At 47.7% G+C, this 23290-nt stretch overlaps 1 protein-coding gene across 2 annotated transcripts; it reads right to left on the bottom strand.

The window, feature by feature from the left end:
• Positions 1–316: 316 nt before the first annotated feature.
• Positions 317–22952, bottom strand: LOC141989931 (membrane-spanning 4-domains subfamily A member 15-like). Of its 2 annotated transcripts, XM_074956859.1 has the most exons (7): positions 22872–22952; positions 20124–20406; positions 18683–18799; positions 16678–16734; positions 4553–4678; positions 3517–3630; positions 317–645 (listed from the first exon to the last, which is right to left on the bottom strand). In XM_074956859.1, the coding sequence occupies exons 2-7, from the start codon at positions 20391–20393 to the stop codon at positions 532–534; spliced, it is 798 nt and encodes a 265-aa protein (XP_074812960.1). In that variant the 5' UTR covers positions 20394–20406; positions 22872–22952; the 3' UTR covers positions 317–531. The 2 variants fall into 2 exon arrangements, with proteins under 2 accessions (XP_074812960.1, XP_074812961.1); XM_074956860.1 differs by lacking the exon at positions 3517–3630.
• Positions 22953–23290: the final 338 nt, after the last annotated feature.

The raw sequence follows: 23290 nt of genomic DNA, 5'->3' as shown, positions 1-23290 counted from the left end.
AGAAAGTGTGTGAAAGGAATCGGGGCCCAAAACAAACAAATTAGTGCGAGTTGCAATAGTCGGTTTTGTGATGTATGCTACTAGTGAAAGGGGACTCCCTGCTCCACCACACGTGTGGTAAGAGTTACATGTGAGGACGCGCATGCCACATCTATATACTACATGCACACACAGACACGCATGCCACATGCACACGCAGACACATATCTGTGAACAAGTGCTTTAAACTGACTCAGGATCCATTTTGAAGCTTTATTGACAAAGTTGCCAAGGGAAACTTTCAGATCCAAAGCCTCTGGGGGGCTGAACAGTGCTGGTGAGTCATCACCTTATTTCATTCTGTGTACCGTGAACTACAAATGGTGTGGCAGGTGGGATGAGTTCCCTGTGAGACGAACAATGGAGCTGGGTACTAGAACTCCCCTCAGAAAATGGAATGAGATCTATCATGCAGGACAGGGTTGGGTTTTACTTCTCAGAGGAGCTGCTGCTGGAGCCATCTCTCATAGGAGTTCCTTATGAGGCCCATTGTTAGGTCTCTTCTTTGGAGTCATAAGCCTCATTGGTGTAAGGTGGTGGAGGGGCCACTGGTGTGGAGGGAACCCCAACGTTTTCATTGGCAGCACATGGCCTGAACAAAATGGCCTGCAAAACAAAAGAGATCAGCCCTCACTAGTAACATCATTATCTTCATTCTCACCCCCACAACCATCACCTTCCTCACCCCTTCATTCTCGCTCCATCATCTTCCTCACATTCTTCATCACCACCACCTTCCTCATCCTTCCATCAACATATTTTTCAGCACTACCACCATCATCTTCCTCATCCCTCTAGTTTTTATAAGTCTCCTGTATCGACTGGCATTACCCCAGGGATGAATCTGTGCCATCATCACTAATTCCACGATCAACCCCCAATTCACTATCTGTAGGATTTTCCCTGTGGAGGTGCATGGCTCCCAGATGTCACAGAACATGACCATGGTCTTTTGCAATACTCGAGGATACAGAATCTATACTTCCTTTGGGTCCTGACTGCAGCAGGTTTGCTGTAAGGCACTTAAAGAGTTAACACGGTAGGTCTCACTATGCTACAGAGCGTCCCTTTGTTTTCCTTGCTAGGGCTGCTTGAAAATTTCCTGTCAAAAAGCTGCTTTTCAACAAAAAAACCCACAGAATCCCCAAACTTTTCTGTGTAACTAAACAAAATGTTTCATGAAAAAATATCCAGTTTCCCAGGAAAAATTCAATTTTTCATAAAAAAAGTGAATGCCCCAAAACCAAAAGATTTCAATTTGGAGATGCTGCTGCAGTGCTTCATGGGAAATGTAGCTTGGTTGCCTAGTGTCCCCATTCTTCACTATGGGTCAGGCTCATAGGCTAGACTACATTTCCCGTGATGCACCATGGCCAGGATCTCCCAGGATGCAACAACCTCCCCTCACCAAGAGGGCAGACAATGTTGCGTCATGGGAGTTGTAGTCAGACCAAGGAGACTGGCATACAAAGGAGAATGGCAACATGAGGCATTCAAACTACAAACCACATTAGGCACCATGGCAACATTTCTAAATTGAAATCTTTTGGTTTTGTCAAAATATTTTGGGATTTGAATTGTTGCTGAAAAAAAATCAAAAATGTCTATGGAAAATTTAGACAAAAACTGTTTTTTTCATAAATACTTAACAGTTGTCATCACAGTTTGAGAAAACATTAGCCTATCAGTGTGTGACCTACTCCCAGGTCAACAAGGGGTCAACCTCATCTCAGCTACCCCCTTCACTATGCAAAGGTGCTCAGAGAACGGACCTGAGACCTGCTGAATGGGAGGCAGCCAGCCTTTGAGAAGGTTAGATTCTACATCACCATCACAGCAGTGAGTTGACCCCAAACAAGGAGTTTTTGTTGCCTGGATTCATTTATTTTCCTGTCTGGCTAGAAACACTGTCCCTGGAGGGAACGTCCAAAGCTATAGCTTTTGGGAAGGGAGTTTGCAGCATCATGATTCCATGGCTGGTTCTGTGCTAGCCCCAGCAGCTGCTCTAAAACAATGAGGCTGGTGATGACCCCAAAGGAGTTGTCCACCTGTCAGGTATTGCTGGAGCACAAGGCATTCTGGCCATACCAGAGGATCCTGACTTACGAGGAGAGGCTGAGGGAACTGGGCTTGTTTAGTCTGCAGAAGAGAAGAGTGAGAGGGGATTTGATAGCAGCCTTCAACTACCTGAAGGGGGGTTCCAAAGAGGATGGAACTCGGCTGTTCTCAGTGGCGGCAGAAGAGAGAACAAGGAGCAGTGGTCTCAAGTTGCAGTGGGGGAGGTCTAGGTTGGATATTAGGAAACACTATTTCACTAGGAGGGTGGTGAAGCGCTGGAATGGGTTACCTAGGGAGGTGATGGAATCTCCATCCTTAGAGGTTTTGAAGGCCCGGCTTGACAAAGCCCTGGCTGGGATGAATTTAGTTGGTGTTGGTCCTGCTTTGAGCAGGGGGTTGGACTAGATGACCTCCTGAGGTCCCTTCTAGTCCTAATTTTCTATGATTCTATGCCCTCAATACATCCCCTCCACCAAGGGAGTAAGAGCTGGCTGTGCCAGGTGGGGAATTCCATGCCAAGGGAATTCTCTGCTGGAGAGCTCCAGTGACTTTCAGTGGCACAAAAGGGTGTGATTGCAGCTCAGGATCTGGCCGAGTTACAGTTTCCTGGGTCCCCTCATCCCCACCTGGGAAGATGAAATGCAGCCCCACAGAAATTAAAACACTGACAATGAAGGTCAACGTGGTGGCAATGAAAACTGGGATTACTTCCCCCCCATTAAAAAAAGATTCAGTAACTTGGATCGTGGTGCCAGCAGCCCGGTTAGGAACCAAGGTAAAAAGGGCCAGAAAATAGGACTATTTTCCCTGCCAAAAATGTCATCAAAAATCTATCAATCACCAAAATATTTTGATTCAACATGGAACCATAGTGCCTCATTGGAGTTGTAGTTTGGGTGCCTTATACTTCTTTTGTCCTTTATGGGCCATGGTCACTGGCAGGACTCTATCTCCCATGAGGCTATGTGTCACAAGCACCCTTGCCTATGGTGCATCATGGGAGATGTAGTCCAGCTAGAGAACATGGCCCAGAAGGGAAAATGTGCATACACGGCAGCTGAACTACAACTGCCATGAGGCACCCTGGCACCACTTTGAATCTAAATAGATTGGTTTTCAGGCATTCAGTGTTCTGGCAAAATAGTAACATTTTCTGGAGAAAGCAGGTGCTTTCTGCTAAAATTCTCATGTAGTCAAAACCACAGTTTCCCATTAAAAAAAACGCATTTGACAGACTTGTCAACAAGCCCTAAATCAGGGCCTGTCACTTTCCCCCATCACTGCCTCCCTCATACACATTCAGGCCCTTTCCCAGGGACACTCCTCCCATCAGGGAGGGCGCTTCACAGAGGTGTACATCTCCCCCTCCTTTCAACACATGTTCTGATTCACGTCCCGTTTGAGAGCTGGAAGACTCACGGTGTTGGGGGTATAGCGGATGGCTTGGGTTGCAAAGTATGAGGTTGAGACAGCAATGGAGAACTCCAGGATGGACAACAAGAGCAGCATGCCCGTGATCCCCTTCCCAGCACTCTGGAGAGCATAAAACCACAGGGGATGCTAATTAATTTTGACTCCTAGAGGTGTAACATTGCACAGGGCTGCTGTGAGGTGCATAAAAAATCCCTCTTTTCCCACTTCGGGGGATGCAGAAATCTGGTTCTGGTTCTTCCCTCCTCCCAGGCACACAGAATTCTCCTCCTCCTTCTAACTACTCAGTAGCCCCGGTAATTGTGATGCATGGAGCCACACCACTGTCAGGAGATCATAGAATTCTGTTTTCTCCTGGGTCTACAGGGATATGCACCCTGAGACGCTCCCTGGGTAGGCCAGCCAGGATTCTGTAGCATGGAGGCAGTGTTGTCTAGTGCATGGAGCACTGGATTAGGATTGAGAAAAGCTGGGCCTGTTGGGTGACGCTGGGCATGTCGCTTCATCTCCCTGTGCCTCAGTTTCCCAATCTGTGCGAAGTGGGGATTAAACAAAGTAAAAGAGGTATTTGGGTCCAATCCTGCTCCTGATGAAGTCAACAGGAGTTATTATTATTATTAATTTGTATGTTGATAGTGGCTGGAAACCCCAGTCATGGACTAGGACCCTACTGTGCTAGGTGCTGCAGAAAACACAGAACAAAAGCATGGTCCTTGCCTGGTTTTTGACTTTGACAGGAATTTTGACACTGGCTTTATCAAGAGCAGAACCAAGCACGTTAAGAGCTAACTTTTGTCAATTTTTCCCCAGATCAAAGGTCTGGAGCTGAACACATGGACAGTTTCTACCGTGGAGTCAAGGACTTAGGACAATCCAGCTACCTGATATTTTAAAAACACACCTGTTAGGGATGCTCCAGGTAGACCTAACACAGCCTCAGCAGAGGGTGATGGACTGGATGACCTCTTGGGGTCCCTTCCAGCCTTATACTTCTATAATTCTATGGCAGAATCTGGCCACTTACCAACCAACGATATTCCTCATCCTTGTGGTCATGTGACGTATTCAAAATCAGCTCCGTTAGGAAGAGAATTATCCCAACGGATGAGAAGATGGCACTAGTGTTGTTCATTCCCCGGCTGCTTTTCACCTGAGAGAGACATGCAGAGGGTCAGGTTGTGTGTAGGCAGAAAACAGGTTTGGTTACCATAGAATCATAAAAGTTTAGGGTTGGAAGAGACCTCAGGAGGCCATCTAGTCCAACCCCCTGCTCCAAGCAGGACAAGCCCCAACTAAATCATCCCAACCAGGGCTTTGTCAAGATGGGCCTTAAAAACCTTTAAGGATGGAGATTCCACCATCTTCCTAGGTAACCCATTCCAGTGCTTCACCACCCTCCTATGAAATAGTATTTCCTAACATCCAACCTAGACCTTTCCCACTGCAATTTGAGACTACTGCTCCTTGTTCTTTCATCTGCCACCACTGAGAACAGCCTAGCTCCATCCTCTTTGGAACCCCCATTGCAGGCAGTTGAAGGCTGCTATCAAATCCCCTCTCACTCTTCTCTTCTGCAGACTAAACAGGCCCAGTTCCCTCAGCCTCTCCTCGTAAGTCATGTGCCTCAGCCTCCCGATCACTTTCGTCGCCCTCTGCTTTGTGTCCTCTCTCCAATTTGTCCACATCCTTTCTGTAGTGGGGGGCCCAAAACTGGATGCAATACTCCAGATGTGGCCTCACCAGTGCTGAATAGAGGGGAATAATCACTTCCCTCGATCTGCTGGCAATGCTCCTACTAATGCAGCCCAATATTCTGTTAGCTGTCTTGGCAACAAGGGCACACTGCTGACTCATATCCAGCTTCTCATCCACTTTAATCCCCAGGTCCTTTTCTGCAGAACTGCTGCTTAGCCAGTCAGTCCCCAGCCTGTAGTGGTGCATGGGATTCTTCCGTCTTAAGTGCAGGACTCTGCACTTGTCCTTGTTGAATCTCATCAGATTTCTTTTGGCCCAATCCTCTAATTTGTCTGGGTCACTCTGTATCCTATCCCTACCCTCCAGTGTATCTACCTCTCTTCCCAGTTTAGTGTCACTTGTGAACTTGCTGTGGGTGCAATCCATCCCATCAACCAGATCATTAATAAAGATGTTGAACAAAACCAGCCCCAGGACCGACCCCTGGGGCACTCAGCTTGATACTGGCTGCCAACTAGACATTGATCCGTTGATCACTACCTGTTGAGCCCGACAATCTAGCCAGCTTTCTATCCACCTTATAGTCCATTCATCCAATCCATACTTTTTTAACTTACTGGCAAGAATACTGTGGGAGACCGTACGTAACAAAAGCTTTGCTAAAGTCAAGATATATCATGTCCACTGCTTTCCCCATATCCACAGAGCCAGTTATCTCATCACTGAAGGCAATCAGGTTGGTCAGGAATGACATGCCCTTGATTAATCCATGTTGACTGTTCCTGATCACCCTTCTCTCCTCTAAGTGCTTCAAAATCGTTTCCTTGAGGACCTGCTCCATGATTTTTCCAGGGACTGAGGTGAGGCTGACCAATCTGTAGTTCCCTGGGTTCTCCTTCTTCCCTTTTTTAAAGATGGGCACTATATTTTCCTTTTTCCAGTCGTCCGGGACCTCCCCCGATTGCCAGGAGTTTTCAAAGATAATGGCCAATGGCTCTGCAATCACATCAGCCAATTTCCTCAGGACCCTCGGATGCATTAGATCTGGACCCATGGAGTTGTGCATGTCCAGCTTTTCTAAATAGTCCTTAATCTGTTCTTTCACCACTGAGGGCTGCTCAGCTCCTCCCCTTACTGTGTTGCCCAAGACAGAAGTGTGAGAACTGACCTTGTCTGTGAAGACCGAGGCAAAAAAAGCATTGAGTACTTCAGCTTTTTCCACATCATCTGTCACTAGGTTGTTTCCTCCATTCATTAAGGGTCCCACACTTTCCCTGACCTTTTTCTGGTTGCTAACATACCTGTAGAAACCCTTCTTGTTATCCTTCACAGCCCTCGCTAGCTGCAACTCCAGTTATGTTTTGGCCTTCCTGATTACTACAGGCCAGTCAGCCTCACCTCAATCCCTGGAAAAATCATGGAGCAGGTCCTCAAGGAATCAATTCTGAAGCACTTAGAGGAGAGGAAAGTGATCAGAAACAATCAGCATGGATTCACCAAGACCAAGTCATGCCTAACTAATCTAATTGCCTTCTATGACAAGATAACTGGCTCTGTGGATGAGGGGAAAGCGGTGGACGTGTTGTTCCTTGACTTTAGCAAAGCTTTTGATACGGTCTCCCACAGTATTCTTTCCAGCAAGTTAAAGAAGTATGGGCTTGATGAATGGACTATAAGGTGGATAGAAAGCTGGCTAGATAGTCGGGCTCAACGGATAGGGATCAATGGCTCCATGTCTAGTTGCCAGCAGGTATCAAGTGGAGTGCCCCAAGGGTTGGTCCTGGGGCCGGTTTTGTCCAATATCTTCATTAATGATCTGGAGGATGGCGTGGACTGCACCCTGTGTCCAGTTTTGGGCCCCACACTACAAGAAGGATGTGGAAAAATTGGAAAGCATCCAGCGGAGGGCAACAAAAATGATTAGGGAACTGGAGCACATGACATATGAGGAGAGGCTGAGGGAACTGGGATTGTTTAGTCTGCAGAAGAGAAGAATGAGGGGGGATTTGATAGCTGCTTTCAACTACCTGAAAGGGGGTTCCAAAGAGGATGGATCTAGACTGTTCTCAGTGGTGGCAGATGACAGAACAAGGAGTAATGGTCTCAAGTTGCAGTGGGGGAGGTTTAGGTTGGATATTAGAAAAAACTTTTTCACTAGGAGGGTGGTGAAGCACTTGAATGCATTACCTAGGGAGGTGTTGGAACCTCCTTCCCTTGAGGTTTTTAAGGTCAGGCTTGACAAAGCCCTGGCTGGGATGATTAAGTTGGGGATTGGTCCTGCTTTGAGCAGGGGGTTGGACTAGATGACTTCCTGAGGTCCCTTCCAATCCTGATATTCTATGATTCTATGATTACACCCCTTGCATGATTGACCAATATCTTTATACTCCTCCCTAGTCATCTGTCCAAGTTTCCACTTCTTGTAAGCTTCCTTTTTGTGTTTAAGATCACCGAAGATTTCACTGTTAAGCCAAGCTGGTTGCCTGCCATATTTGCTATTCTTTCTGCACATCGGGATGGTTTGTTCCTGCGTCCCCAATAAGGCTTCTTTAAAATACAGCCAGCTTTCCTGGACTTCTTGCCCCCTCAGATTAGCCTCCCAGGTGATCCTGCCCATCAGTTCCTTAAGGGAGTCAAAGTCTGCTTTTCCATGTTTGCATGTCCATGTTTTGCTACTCTCCTTTCTTCCTTTTGTGAGGATCCTGAACTCGACCATCTCATGGTCACTGCTGCCCAGGTTGCCACCCACGTCTACTTCCCCAACCAATTCTTCCCTGTTTGTAAGCAGCAGGTCAAGATGAGAATGGCCCCTGGTTGGTTCCTCCAATAGCTGCACCAGGAAGTTGTACCCAACACTCTCCAAAAACTTCCTGGATTGTCTGTGAACTGCTGTATTGCTCTCCCAGCAGATGTCAGGGTGATTGAAGTCCCACATAAGAACCAGCCCACCTATATGTTCTGGGAATGCGTCTACACTCATGTTTTTGGAAGAACTTAATTGCAGAGTTACTTTTTTCCTGTCAGATAAAATTGTGTTACAAGCTAAAAATGTAATTTTAAACCTAATGGATGTTAATTGGAAGCTGAATAAATCTGAAAAACATTGGCTAAGCAGAGCACTAGTAATTGCTAAAAGCATGTCAATCCAAAAAGTGACCAACAATTGAAGACTGGAACATAGATATCATAAGCATGGCCACCATGGAAAGGACTTGTGTTCTGTAACAGACATACCCAAGAACAATTCTCAGAGATATGGGATGCTTTCCTGGAAATATCTGAATGATCCCCTATTTAATGAATGCCTGCACTCCTGCTTTCCCCTTCTCTCTACCCTCTTCCTTCCCTCCCCATCTCTATTCCCCTCCTCTGAACTTTGCTTCTATTCTTTAGGATAACTTAATACTTTTGCTGTAGCTAGTTGGATTTTTACAAACAAATTTTGTCTGTAAATTGTGTAATAGAAATAATTGACTCATATTTTAACCATTCATATTATATACATAATTAAATGTTTCACGTATAGCTAAGGTTAGGTAGCAAATGGTTAATATATTATAAGTAATTTAAATACAGTTTGTTTTTTCTCTATATATATTTTGAAAAAAATTAATACAAATTTATTAGAAAAATATAAGAACCAGCTTCAGTCCTTCTCCTTCCCCCCACCTCTCCCTCCCACAGTTTCAATAAGGGACCAACAGCCCCCTTACACTAAGCCTCGCTGCCAGATGTTGGGACTGGACAACAGGGGATGCATCACCCAATAATTGCCCTGTTCTGTTCATTTCCTGTGAGGATCTCGCACTGGCCACTATCAGCAGACAGGATACTGGGCTAGATGGGCCAATATGACCATTCTTATGGTCTTATGTTATGGCAGCTAGGACTGAGAATGGCACCCATAGAGAACAGCCAAGCTGTTCTATTGGCATTTTCTCTTCAGCCAATAAAGACAACCCTCCTATCCCCCCAAGAAAGACTAGAACTTTCATGATGAAAAAGTCCGATTCTTCTTGGGGCACTGGGAACTGGATTTGGGGCTTTGCACCTCTCAGTGACCAGCTGGTGACAACACATGACTCCTGTCTGATATCTCATGGCTGACCGGAAGGTGGCTGGAAGTCTCAGTTGGAGTAACTGGCTCCATTGTTGGCTGTGTGTCACCCCCAAGAAGCTCAGCCAGGTTCCCGGGGCTCTGTACGCTGGTTGCTCAGGGAGAGGCACTGTCCCTGGGAGGGAGGCAAACCATGGGCAGACTCAGGGTCTGCCGGGGAACCAAGATGGAGAGAGGAGACAGTGACAGGGGGTGGATGGAAAGTAGGCTGCTTGGAGGAGGGGCAGTGTCTGAGAGAAAGGAGGGAAAGGGCAGAGTCAAATGATTGACAAGTGATAGCCTGGGAAGAAGAGCTAGCCTGACAATAAGAAGTGTGATGCCTGCCCCTGGGAGCACAGTGGGAGGGGGGAAGCCATTTTGGAGGGCTCTGGAGCCAGCCACAGAAAGGGCAGGACTGGCTGTGTCGGGAGCTAGTGAGTCCATTCCTTCATGCAGGGTTCCCCCTGAGAACTGGCCTCTGGGCACCTGGAAGCAAAATCCCTCAGCTAGGCCCTTTCCCTCTTCAAGGTGACTCCCAGTTTATGGAGTTTTGTTGGGAAAACTCTCCCCACCCCCGACAGCCCTTCAGCTCCCCAGGTACAATCAGCCACCGCATGGCACCGCGGCTCTGGCTGCTAGCTCAGGGCTGCCTGCCTGCTGTGAGAGTGTCTGAGTGCTTGGGTGGGAGATTGAAGTTTGGAATTTAGTAGAGTTATTATAATCTGCACCTTGAGCCCTGCACCCTTTGGTGGGGAGGCGAAATCCAAGCACCAGAAGCAGCCTGACTCCTGCACGAAGAAGATGCCTGTCTTGAATATATTGTATATGCTTATGTTATTTCTTGGGAGTCTCCAACTATCTGGCAAGTAAGTTGGGGTTACTTTGTGGTTAGAATTTCTCTTCCAAGCTGCCCTGGAAAGAGTGAGGGCGGTGGGAGCACTGCCAAATAAATACATATGGGAAGGAAATAAGGAAGTTACATCTTGCTGAGCTGGAGGAGGTTCCAGAAGAACCCAGGCCTGTGCCTCAAAACCCATAGAAGAGGTAACCAGGTGAACAGGGTACTACATGCAAAAGACAGGCCAAGACCTGACTGGGCTGGAATGCTGATCTATACTCTCACTCTTGGAGGTGGTCCCAGCAGGCCTGGGGTGAGGCGCACTGGTGAGGTGGTTTGGGGCTAATGTTGCACTGTCCATAGGCAAGTCATGCTAGGAAAGGGTGGAGTTCTTGTCTGCCTCTAGTAGCTGAGCCACAGAAGGGTTTTAAGGCTGCTGCTGCAGCCATTTAAGGCTCCCTATCTGTTTGCTCAAGTAGTAGAGACTTTTCCTTCTAAGGTTCCCAAGTTGCTGAAGGATCCCAAGTTCTAAGCCCTGTGGCTGGTTTAACAGTCACTTACACATGCTGTGTATGTTCCAGGGTAAATAGTGAGCTTGATTTTTCTGTCGTAGGTCTTCTTATAAGCAATAAATTCAATTAAAAATGAGATTTCAGGGTTTATGTAATTTTGGGAGTTCAAGGAACTGCCTGAATTTTCGGGCTTCATACAAACCAAGCCTATGAAACTTTGGACGTTCACGTCTCATGACCACAGCAATAAACCATAGCAGTTGGCTACTGCAGCCCTTAGTCACCTATGAAGCCAACCAATAGCTAGCTAATATATTCCCAGGAATGGCTCATTGTTATCAGAGTACGGTTCATAGGGTGAATTATGCAATGTGTCTTTCTACTTAGAAAAAAAACGTTCCTACTGTGCAGAGAAAAGAAAATAGCAGGTAAAAGGTAAGAGGCAGAGCTGGTTGAAATTTTCAAAATTTCATTGAAATCGTGATTTTTTTTCGGGGGTGTGTGTGAAAAAATTTCTACATTTTTCATTTTTCATTCATTCCCCTATTTTTTGATCTGCCTTTAGGTCTCAATTCAGGAAAGCACTTAAAAACATACTTAATTTTTAGTACATCCTTAAGTCTCACAGATACTTAGCCCAGGTCTACACTATGAGTTTAGGTCAAATTTAGCAGCGTTAGATCGATTTAACCCTGCACCTGTCCACACGACAAAGCCATTTTTGTCGACTTAAAGGGCTCTTAAAATCGATTTCTGTACTCCTCCCCGGCGAGGGGAGTAGCACTAAAATCAACCTCGCTGGGTCGAATTTGGGGTAGTGTGGACCCAATTCAACGGTATTGGCCTCCGGGAGCTATCCCAGAGTGCTCCATTGTGACCACTCTAGACAGCACTTTCAACTCAGATGCACTAGCCAGGTACACAGGAAAAGCACTGCGAACTTCTGATTTTCATTTCCTGTTTGGCCAGCGTGGCGAGCTCATCATGCAGTCCCAGAATTGCAAAAGAGCTCCGGCATGGACCGAACGGGAGGTACTAGAGCTGATAGCTGTATGAGGAGAGGAATCCGTGCTATCAGAACTCTGTTCCAAAAGACAAAATGCCAAAATATTTGAAAAAATCTCCCAGGGTATGAAGGACAGGGACTATAACAGGGACCCGCAGCAGTGCCGTGTGAAACTTAAGGAGCTGAGGCAAGCCTACCAAAAAACCAAAGAGGCAAACGGCTGCTCCGGGTCAGACCACCAGACATGCTGCTTCTATGATGAGCTGCATGCAATTCTAGGGGTGTCCCTACCACTACCCTACCCTTGTATGTGGACTCCTGCCATGGGGGAGTCTCATGCAACAGGGATGAGGATTTTGGGGAGGAGGAAGATGATGAGGAGGCGGAAGATGAAACCATTCTCCCCGATAGCCAGGAACTGTTTATCACCCTGGAGCCAATACCCTCCCAACCTGGGCTCACGGAGCATGAAGCCGGAGAAGGCACCTCTGGTGAGTGTACCTTTGTAAATATAATACATGGTTTAAAAGCAAGCGTATTTAATGATTAATTTGCCCTCAAGACTTGGGATGCGGCCAGTACAGCTACTGGGAAAGTCTGTTTATGTGTCTGGGGATGGAGCAGAAATCCTCCAGGGACATCTCCCTGAAGCTCTCCTGGAGGTACTCCAAAGGCTTTGCAAAAGGTTTCTGGGGAGGGGAGCCTTATTCCATCTTCCGTGGTAGGACACTTTACCACACCAGGCCTGTAGCACATAGTCTGGAATCATTGCATAACTAGGCATGGAAGCATATGGTCCCGGTGTTTGCTGGCATTCAAACAACATCCGTTCTTTATCTCTCTGTGTTATCCTCAGGAGAGTGATATCATTCATGGACACCTGGTTGAAATAGGGGAATTTTATTATGGGGACATTCAGAGGTGGCCATTCCTGCTGAGCTGTTTGCCTGTGGCTGAAAAGAAGTCACCCCTGCTGTTAGCCATGTGGTGGGAGGAGGGGTGAAATGATCATCCCAGAGAATTGGGTGTGTGTGGGGGTTTAGTTGGGTTTGTGCTGCACATTAACCCAAAAACTGCAGCCCCTCCTTTTAAATGGCCAACCCAACGGGTGCTTGGTATGGGAAATGAGGGCGCTGCTGTTTGGAACCATTCCCACATGTTATGAAGGTTGAAGAAGCCAGAAGACTGTGGCTTATCATGGTTGCTGCAAGCTGAATTCTGTTGCCCAGCCCCGCGTGTGTGATCTCTCACACCAAACCGGCAGGCCCTCAATACAAGAGGCAAAGCGCATGTGCTATGTAATGTTAACAGCTTGGTTCACCGTGAAAGAGTCTACGCATTGTTCTCTAAAATGTGTCTTTTTAAATACTACTCTCCCTTTTTTTCCTCCCTCAGCTGCAAATGTTTCAACACTCCCCCTATCATCTCCATCGCAGAGGCTAATGCAGATAAGAAGGCGAAGAAAACGCACTTGCGATGAAATGCTCTCTGAGCTCATGCAGTCTCCCTGCACTGAAAGAGCTCAGCAGAATATGTGGAGACAAACAATGGCAGAGTCCAGGAAAGCAGGAAATGAACACGAGGAGAGGCGGGATGAGCAAGAGGAGAGGTGGCCGCAGCGTGATGAGAGGCGGCAGGATGCAGTGCTGAGGCTGCTGGAGGATCAAACTGATATGCTCTGGTGTATGGATGAGCTGCAGGAAAGGCAGCAGGAGCACAGCCTACCGCTATAGCCCCTGTGTAACCGCCTGCCCTCCTCCCCAAGTTCCATAGCCTCCTCACCCAGATGCCCAAGAACGCGGGGGGTCGGGGGGGGACCTCTGGGCACCCAACCACTCCACCCCAGAGGACTGCCCAAGCAACAGAAGGCTGGCATTCAATAAGTTTTGAAGTGCAGTGTGGGTTTGTCCTTTCCTCCTCCCCTCCTCCCCCACCCCACCCGGTGCTTCCCTCCTCCCCCACCCCTCCCGGGCTACCTTGGCAGTTATCCCCCTATTTGTGTGACAAATTAATAAAGAATGCATGATTTTGAAACAACAATGACTTTATTGCCTCTGCAAGCAGTGATCGAAGGCGGGGAGGTCAGTTGGCTTACAGGGGAGTAGAGTGAACCAAGGGGGCGGGTTTTCATCAAGGAGAAACAAACAGAACTGTCACACCATAGCCTGGCCCGTCATGAAACTGGCTTTCAAAGCTTCTCTGATGTGCAGTATGCCCTTCTGTGCTCTTCTAACCGCCCTGATGTCTGGCTGCGTGTAATCAGTGGCCAGGCGATTTGCCTCAACCTCCCACCTGCCATAAACATCTCCCCCTTACTCTCACAGATATTGTGGAGCACACAGCAAGCAGTAATAACAGTGGGAATATTGGTTTTGCTGAGGTCTAACCGAGTCAGTAAACTGCGCCAGTGCATTTTTAAAGGTCCAAATGTATATTCTACCACCGTTCTGCACTTGCTCAGCCCATAGTTGAACTTCTCCTGACTACTGTCCAGGCTGCCTGTGTATGGCTTCATGAGCCATGGCATTAAGGGGTAGGCTGGGTCCCCAAGGTTAACTACAGGCATTTCAACATCCGCAACGGTTATTTTCTGGTCTGGGAAGAAAGTCCCTTCCTGCAGCTGTTGAAACAGACCAGCGTTCCTGAAGATGCGAGCGTCATGTACATTTCCCGGCCATCCCACGTTGATGTCGGTGAAAGGTCCCTTGTGATCCACCAGTGCTTGCAGCACCATTGAAAAGTACCCTTTGCGGTTTATGTACTGGCTGCCAAGGTGTTCCGGTGCCAAGATAGCGATATGCGTTCCGTATATTGCCCCACCACATTTAGGGAATCCCATTGCAGCAAAGCCATCCACTATGACCTGCACATTTCCCAGAGTCACTACCCTTGATAGCAGCAGCTCAGTGATCGCGTTGGCTACTTGGATCACAGCAGCCCCCACAGTAGATTTGCCCACTCCAAATTGATTCCCGACAGATCGGTAGCTGTCTGGCGTTGCAAGCTTCCACAGGGCTATCGCCACTTGCTTGTGAACTGTGAGGGCTGCTCTCATCTTGGTATTCTTGCACTTCAGGGCAGGGGAAAGCAAGTCACAAAGTTCCATGAAAGTGCTCTTATGCATGCAAAAGTTTCGCAGCCACTGGGAATCATCCCAGACCTGCAAAACTGTGTGGTCCCACCAGTCTGTGCTCGTTTCATGAGCCTGCCCCATTGCCACCAGGATGTCCAAATTGCTGGGGCCCGTATTTTGAGAGAAGTCTGTGTCCATGTCCTCATCACTCTTGTCACCACGCTGCCGTCGCCTCCTCGCCTGCTTTTGCAGGTTCTGGTTCTGCATATACTGCAGGATAATGCACGAGGTGTTTACAATGCTCATAACTGCTGCGGTGATCTGAGTGGGCTCCATCCTTGCCGTGGTATGGCGTCTGCAGGAGAGCAGAGTTGCAGTGGAAGCGATGGCTGACGACGGATGCCACGAGAATAGATATTTATAGAGAATGACGAGAGGACCTGCGAGGTGGATTCATGAGACCAGGAGAGCAGAGTTGCAGCAGAAGCGGTGGAGAACGACGGTTAGCACCACGCACGTTTCCCAAGGAAGAACACACATACCCGGGAGCCCATGACAGACAACATGGAGAAATTCGCTATTGAGACAATGGCAGCAGAGCAGAGTTGCAGCAGAAGAGGTGGATGATGATGGTTAGCAGGTCTACTGCACCGTCTGCTGCCAGCAGCACCAGGACACAACAGTGGCAGTGTTGGTGAGCTAAGCTGAGCGGGCTGCACGCTTGCCGTGGTATGGCGTCTGCAGGAGAGCAGAGGTGCAGCAGAAGCGGTGGATGACGATGGTTTGCAGTCCTACTGCATCATCTGCTGAAAGCAGCATGGTGTCCGCACGGAAAAAAGGCGCGAAATGATTGTCTGCCATTGCTTTCACGGAGGGAGGGGCGACTGACGACATGTACCCAAAACCACCCACAACAATGTTTTTGCCCCATCAGGCATTGGGAGCTTAACCCAGAATTCCAATGGGTGGCAGAGACTGCGGGAACTGTGGGATAGCTACCCACAGTGCAACGCTCCGGAAGTCGACGCTAGCCATGGTCCTGTGGACGCACTCCGTTGACTTAATGCGCTTAGTGTGGACACACACAATCAACTGTATAAAATCGCTTCTATAAAAATCGACGTCTATAAATTCAACCTAATTTCGTAGTGTACACATACCCTTAGTGCTTTGCTCAGTAGGGGCCTAGCTGGACGTCCCCGTCTTTTCACTATTTTGAATATATTTCTGGCTACTTTAATTCTTCTAACTTCCCTTTTTCAGCCTCCCTGGACACTTTGTCTTTCTTTTGTTCCCCGGTAGCCTGGCTGAAAAGTTTGCAGCTTTTCTTTCTATTGGACTCCTTTCTATTGGGCTCTTAATTGAGGTTTATGTGTCAGTAGAAAAATTGAAGGTGGTTGTTGAGCCACAAGCTGCTGCTACAGATACTTTAAAGGGCTCCCTGCTGTCTGCCTGCTGTATCCCCATTTCTCTTCCAGCTCCCTGTTTGTCATAGAATCATAGAATATCAGGGTTGGAAGGGACCTCAGGAGGTCATCTAGTCCAACCCCCTGCTCAAAGCAGGACCAATCCCCAACTAAATCATCCCAGCCAGGGCTTTGTCAAGTCTGACCTTAAAAACCTCAAAGGAAGGAGATTCCACGACCTCCCTAGGTAACCCATTCCAGTGCTTCACCACCCTCCACCCTGTCTCTTCTGTCTTCCTCTCCAATACAAGTTCCAACCAAAATTGGTCCAGTAAACGATATTACCTCCCTTACCTTCTCGCTCTCCAACATTCCTTCTCCATGTTCTTGATCAACAAGCACTCTGCTCTTTCCCATCAGCCACTCTTCCTGGATACTGCCCTGGGCGAAGCAGAGCTAAACTCTGAGAATCCTCCGCCCCCTCCTGTTAGGAAAGGGGTGGGAACATTCTCTAGAAACTCACCAGACAGATGTTGCCACGATTCTCAGCTACAACCGAGAGGGATCCAGAAATGATGAACTGCCCGGGAAAGAGAAAACCATCATTCACACTTACAAGAAAGATCTCTCTTCTGAGACAGGCTCTATGTGATGGAAGCAAAGGGAAAGAATGACACTTCCCTCAGCAGGGGCAGTCATAATAATTATACCTCATGCTTAGAGAGCACTTTCCATCTAATAATGCTGCCATCCAGGTTCACTTCAATCTAATCAGTTAAGGTGACACCCATACCATAATCTTTCCCCCCAGATTCTCTCCTCCTTCTGAGTTCTTGCTCCTTTTTGACAACTGAGCTTGCTCTTCTCCCCATAAATAGAGCAATGACTGGATGGTCCTGAGAAGAGCTCAGGAAGTCACCAGGTTCCTCACCCCACCTTCCATCCAATGCAGCTGTGCCATCCTCTGCTTATGTCTCCACCTATGGAAATTGTATAGTACTCCCATCACCATGGGATTGGAGTACCTCTACATTTCAGGACTGACCTGTAGTGGGGACACAGGCTGGGGGCTGCTCTCAGGTCCCCCAGCCCCCTGCTCAGGGCAGATGGAGGATCTGGGGCTCCCCACAGTGTCCTGGGCTCCCTGGGCAACTCTTACCACATGGCTTGGCTCTGGCTTCCAGCCTGGCTGGGGGGTGGGGTTTTGGGGGAAGAGGAGGACCAGGGGGCAGGGCCACACGGAGGGTGGGGCTTCTGCATGTGTCCTACTTTTGCCTTTTGAAAAACTGGTCACCTTACCTGTCCTCTCCAGCCTCCCAGCTGTGCTAACATGCCTCAATCCAGACCTGCAGTGCCTCCTGCTGTCACCTCCATACTCTGCTGTCTGTGGTGAAGCAGTTACCAATTTCACTTAAGAGTTGAATAGTCCCTTGGTTGGAAGGTGACAGAAGATTTGCCCTTTTTGCTCATCAGGCAATGTTCCTCGCCTCCACCCCCGATTCAGGGTAGATAAAACCCTAACAAGGCCCAGTTCAGCCAGGGGAATTGCAAAGGGACAGAGACCTGAGCCTTGACCTCAGCCTAGTAAGCTAGAGATGCTCAGACAGTGACCTCACAAAGGCTTGGGCCTTGACAACAGCCCAGTAGGCAGAAGTGCTGAGCCAATGACTTCCCAAGTGTCTGAGTGCCAACATCGGCCCAGCAGAGGGGCTAAGGCAGGGACTTCACAGCATCTTGGCCCTTAACACCAGCACAACAAGACAGTTTTGGTGAAGAGGGTGAGCAGATTTTCAAAACGAGAAGCCAGGACAAGGTAAGATAGCAGGGATTGTGAGAGTGGTAGTTGGTGGAAGGCTCCTGTCTTTCAAGCACATGTGGGTGGGTTTTACTGGGGGACTAAGGTGGCACATTGGGAAGGTTTTTAGAAGCCTATTCCGGGGCACTGCATGATACAGATTAATGCAGATTGAGGAGTCTGGTGGCACCTTAAAGACTAACAGATTTATTTGAGCATAAGCTTTCGTGGGTAAAAAAACCCACTTCTTCAGATGTATGGAGTGAAAATTACAGATGCAGGCATAAATATACTGACACATGTAGAGAAGGGAGTTACCTTACAAGTGGAGAACAAGTGCTGACAGGGCCAATTTGATCAGGGTGGATGTGGTCCACTCCCAATAACTGATGAAGAGGTGTCAACACCAAGAGAGGGAAAATTGCTTTTTTAGTGAGCCAGCCACTCCCAGTCCCTATTCAAGCCCAAATTAATGGTGTTAAATTTGCAAATGAATTGAAGCTCTGCAGTTTCTCTTTGAAGTCTGTTTTTGAAGTTTTTTTGTTGAAGTATGGCTACTTTAAAATCTGTTATAGAATGTCCAAGGAGATTGAAGTGTTCTCCTACTGGCTTTTGTATGTTACAATTCCTGATGTCTGATTTGTGTCCATTTAGAGCTTTAATAATATACAATTATTATTTATCCATGTGGTCATGCCATCATTTCATAAAAGCATTCAATTATTCTACTCACAAAAATTCCTTCGCAGAACGGGTACCCCACGATGCCAGAGACAGCAATGTATTTAATGAAAATTGTAGAGACACCTCCAAAGCCGATGTGTATCAGCCCAATCAAGATCTGGATGGCCTGTGAGAAGAGAATGGGGAAGTAAGAGGAGCCAATTCTGCCCCATCTTGGGGATGAGCAGAGCACCCTGTCCTGAACAGAGCTGATTAGAGCTCCATCCTGTGAGAAATTCTGATCTTTAGACTGTTGTTTTAATCTGAAATCTGAAAATTTTCAGTTTGGAAAATGTTAAACATTTCATTTCAGTTTGTCAAACGGTTGCCTTATAGGAGTTGTAGTTGGGGTCCCATTCTCTTCTATGGGCTAGACTTCCTACATGGACTACATCTCACATGCGCAATCATGGGACTCTCATGGCATACCATGGTGGTTCAGTAAAAGAGACGACCGCAGTGCAGCTGGGAAGGCGTAGTTTGGAATAGGAAGCCAGTCCTATTGGGAAGAATCACCTCAACTTCCTTGAGGCATCGTAGTAGCTCACGTGGATGCAGTTTAATGTCAAACTGACCTGAGAGGAAACATTTCAGTTCAGTTTGACAAATTGAGGTAGTTTGATTTGGGAAGACCCAACCCAAAACCAAAATATTTTGTTTTGATTTTTCCAATGGAAATCTTTGATTTTTGTGGAAACTACGTTTCCCATTGAAAAAATGTCAACCTCCCCGCGCCCCCCTCTTCCCCCCAATGGTCCCCTCAGCAGGAAGGTTCTCTGGGCTGTGATATACAGGAGGTCAGTAGTCCCTTTTGGACTTCAAATCTATTAATGGATTTGCTTATTTATTTACATAATTGTAAATAAACAACCAATCATTGGCTTATCCACGTAGACTGATGAATAGAAGTTGCAGGTTGGTTGTTTTCACTAGCAGCGCAAGGGTGAATGGAATCAGCTCTGCACTGCAGTAACTAGGAGTGGGACTCTGGGTTTGAACTGCTTCTTCTCAGACCAGATCCTCGGCCGGAGTGAATTAGCACAATGAAGCTACATTGATTTACACCAGTTTAATAGCCATCCCCTCCTCCCCAAGATGGGGCTGTTTTGTTCCATTAGTTCCAGAAATAGCTGGTTTATAATCCTTTCCCCCTGTTTCTCCTTTGCTTGATTAATCCTCATTTCTCCCTGTTTGGGCAACTAGGAGGATTCAGTGCCCCTGGAACTCTGGGTGTATTTCCATCCACCGCCCCCTACAAAGCAGTGAAGTCTCAGGAGAAGGCCTGATGGTACCAGCTTCTTGGCATCCTTCCCATAAAGCTGTTGGTTAAAGCAAAAAAGAAAAGGATGGAATCTGGAGTTTGCTCATGCTCAGGCCTTCAGCCACCTGTCCAGGCCCTTCGGTATTGAAATGACTCATCCTCATGGACTGGGAGCAAAGATCCCACTTACCCCTAGGGTCTTGGGCTGTGCTTTGAGGAATATCTCCATCATCCCTACGTTCCTTAGCTGTGCGATCTGTTCAGCGGGACACCTGGGGTACGTTGACCCAAGAGGTTGGTTCCCAGGGTTCATGACTGTGAACTGCTGAGGCCCACATTGCACCATCTCAGGAGTCTGGGAAATGGCACCAGAGACCCCCTGGCCTTGGTGGATGACACCAGCGCTGTTTGGGGGCATGAACACAAGCACCCCATCGGCCATGCTTCCTGGTGCTGCCATGATGGCGAAGATGCTGCAGAAAAGAGTGATTGGCCCAGATTAAGCCATATGTAATAACACTGGTCCCAAAATTAGACCCTGGGCCATGCTGAGTAGGAATCTTCGTCACCTATTGCTCAACCCCCTTTGAGTCCCTGCCATGATTTTGTCCTCCTGGAGCTATAATTGGAGCACGAGCAACACCTTAAAGCTAAGGGTTGAGATTCTGAAAGCTGACTCAAGGATTCAGCTACACAACTCACTTTAATTTCAATGGGGTTTGTGTGGCAAAACAGTCTCGTTGGCTTTTAAAATCTCAGCCAAGGAGCTCAAGTGTCTCCATTCCACCCCTCCTTTTCCAGGTGCTTTTAACTTTCTGGATCATTCAGTTTTTGGGATGGAATTTTCCAGAGCTGTGTAACTGATTATCCTAGGGTTGATAGAAGGTGAAATTAACTCGGGTTCTTTGGCACAGAGGCTCTGGTGTTGTTCCCATTGAAGTGAAGGAAACATTCCCGTTAACTTCAAAGGCATGGGATCAGACCCGAAAGCATTTACGAAAGAGCTGGCCAAAAATTTTCCATCAAAACTGTTTTTTGCTGGAAAATTGGGTTTTCCATTAAGTGGATATTTGTGTGTGTGGAAAGGGTCTCCTTTGCACAGAACTTCACGTTTGCATAAAAAAACTGAAAGCTCTAAACTGGAAACATTACAATTCAGCTATACTGCTGTGGTGCCTCATGGGATATATAGTTCAGTTGCCGCATATCCCCATACTCCTCTGCAAGCTGAGCTCCTTGGCTGGACTACATCCCCCATCGTGTGCCATGGACTCCCATGACGCACTGCGTCCATTTCCAGGAGGAAGGATCATGGTGCACCACAGGAGATGTCTGACCAGGATTCCTGGGCTACAGAGCAAAAGGGGGGCAAATGAGGCAAGGAATGCCCACTCCTATGAGTCAGCATTTCCAAATGAAAATATTTTGGTATTCAGATTTCCACTGAAAATTGAATTTTTCTCTGGAAAAAAATGAAATTTTCAACCAGCTCTAGTTAACAGCACAAAGGCTTATTAATAATCTCCCAACACTCCAAAAGAAATATGGCTGCAGAGGGTTATATGTGTATTTCCTATTTTGCGAGACATTTACAGGTGCACCCACATGGCAATGTACAGCACTAACCCCATAAGGGGCCAGTCTTCACAATGCTCCCAGCTGCTGCTAGGTTTGGCTTGTTACAAGGCTCCAGATATTTTTAAGTGTTAACAAGCACTGGAAAGCAGGTTGTGGTCACGATCTATAAGTGGGGAGATGATTTCTAAGGATAGAGAGCTCTTTTATTTGGCAGACAAAGGCATAACAAGATGTAGTGGCTGGCTGCTGGAGCTACATACATTCAGTTTAGTGCAAGCAGGAATTAAGAGGCTTGATGCTGAAATCCCTGGGGGGGAAGTTCTTTGGCCTCTATTACAGAGGAGATCAGACTAGATGACCATAATGATTCCTTCAGGCCCTGAAAGCTCTCAATCTAAATGCCGTTCTAACCTATGTGGGTAGTAAGAAGGAAGGAAAGGCTAAAAGGCCATGGGAATAGTCAGGACTGTCTCTTCCTTCCCAGAGATTCTATTCTCTCCAACCTGTGCAACCCCCTTCTGTCCCATTTCTGTTTCCCTTTCACGGTCCAGGCCAGAGTACTTTGTTCCTTGGCTGGGGGATGTTGTGGGCAGGGCTGGCTCCAGGCACCAGTGGTCCAAGCAGGTGCTTGGGGCGGCAGTTAGAAAGGGGCTGCAGTGTTTCCGTGGCGGCAGCCATTCGGCAGCAGCCCCTCTGTCCCGCCGGCCGTGGCAGCAATTCGGCGGCAGCTTCTCTGTCCCGCTGGCCGCAGCGGCAAATTGACGGCAGCTTGTCCCTTTTGCCATCTGCAGCGGCAGTTTTTTTCACTGCTGGGGGTGGCAAAAACTGTAGAGCCGGCCCTGGTTGTGGGGGTGGGAAGGTGGCAGATTGACACCACGTGTGCCAGAGGCACCACCCTTTGGAAGCACCAAGTGCTCACCCCAGAACCAACTGTTATTAGACAGGAGACATCACAGACCATGTCAAGGCCATCCCAATCTCTGAACCTTGCCCCTTTTACCCACTGGCTAGCGCCACGTAGTGGAGAACAGCTGATGCATGAAAAGCTTTGGGTGAATGCAAGCAGGTTATGTCACTGCTCCATCCTTCTGTATGAACATTTTCTAGGGATCTGAGAGGTGCCGCTTGCTGTCACAGGAGCATATGGCTTTGAGCCACAAATTTCTCCTCCTCTCCTCTCTCCTCTGCTTGTCAGGTAATGGGATCTGCTGCTCTTTAAATTCTGACCTTATTTCCCCTCAACTCTAGAGGCATAAATTACAAGGGTCCTTGTCAGGGTGTCCCCACAGCCTCCCCCAGTATGGCCCCCAACACCCAATTTTAACCGTCACCCTAAGAATGTTTGCGCTGATGAACTTACTCTGTTTTCGCTGCAGCTACTGTCCTCCTTCCAGCTGTGGGCAACTCCCAGAGTCATCGGGAAATTCTCACAGGCTCATGCAAAAGGGATTTTAATAGCATCAGACTTTGAATCCTGCCCTGCCTGTTATGCTTAGCTCCTCCCTGTCTCTCTGCCTTGTTTTATTGCAGGACTCCAAAGTCCTCTTCCCCTTTGGATGTTTTTTCTTCATCCCCCTCAGAGTCCCTCTTGTGCCTTTTCCCCACCCTAATCACCATCCCTTCTGGCTCAGAACACATGGGGCTCCCCGTAGGAGCCCACCAACATTGCCCTTTGGCCACTAGGGGCACTACAGAATGAAATGAGACCCTTCCTTTTCCTCTTTGTCTAGAGTGAACTGCCACAAAAGTAATGAGGGCTGGCTGGACATTTTCTGATCA

The sequence above is a fragment of the Natator depressus genome, chromosome 6 (genome assembly GCF_965152275.1).
Source record: "Natator depressus isolate rNatDep1 chromosome 6, rNatDep2.hap1, whole genome shotgun sequence".
Lineage (NCBI taxonomy): Eukaryota > Metazoa > Chordata > Testudines > Cheloniidae > Natator > Natator depressus.
This window is presented reverse-complemented; position numbering and strand designations above follow the sequence as displayed.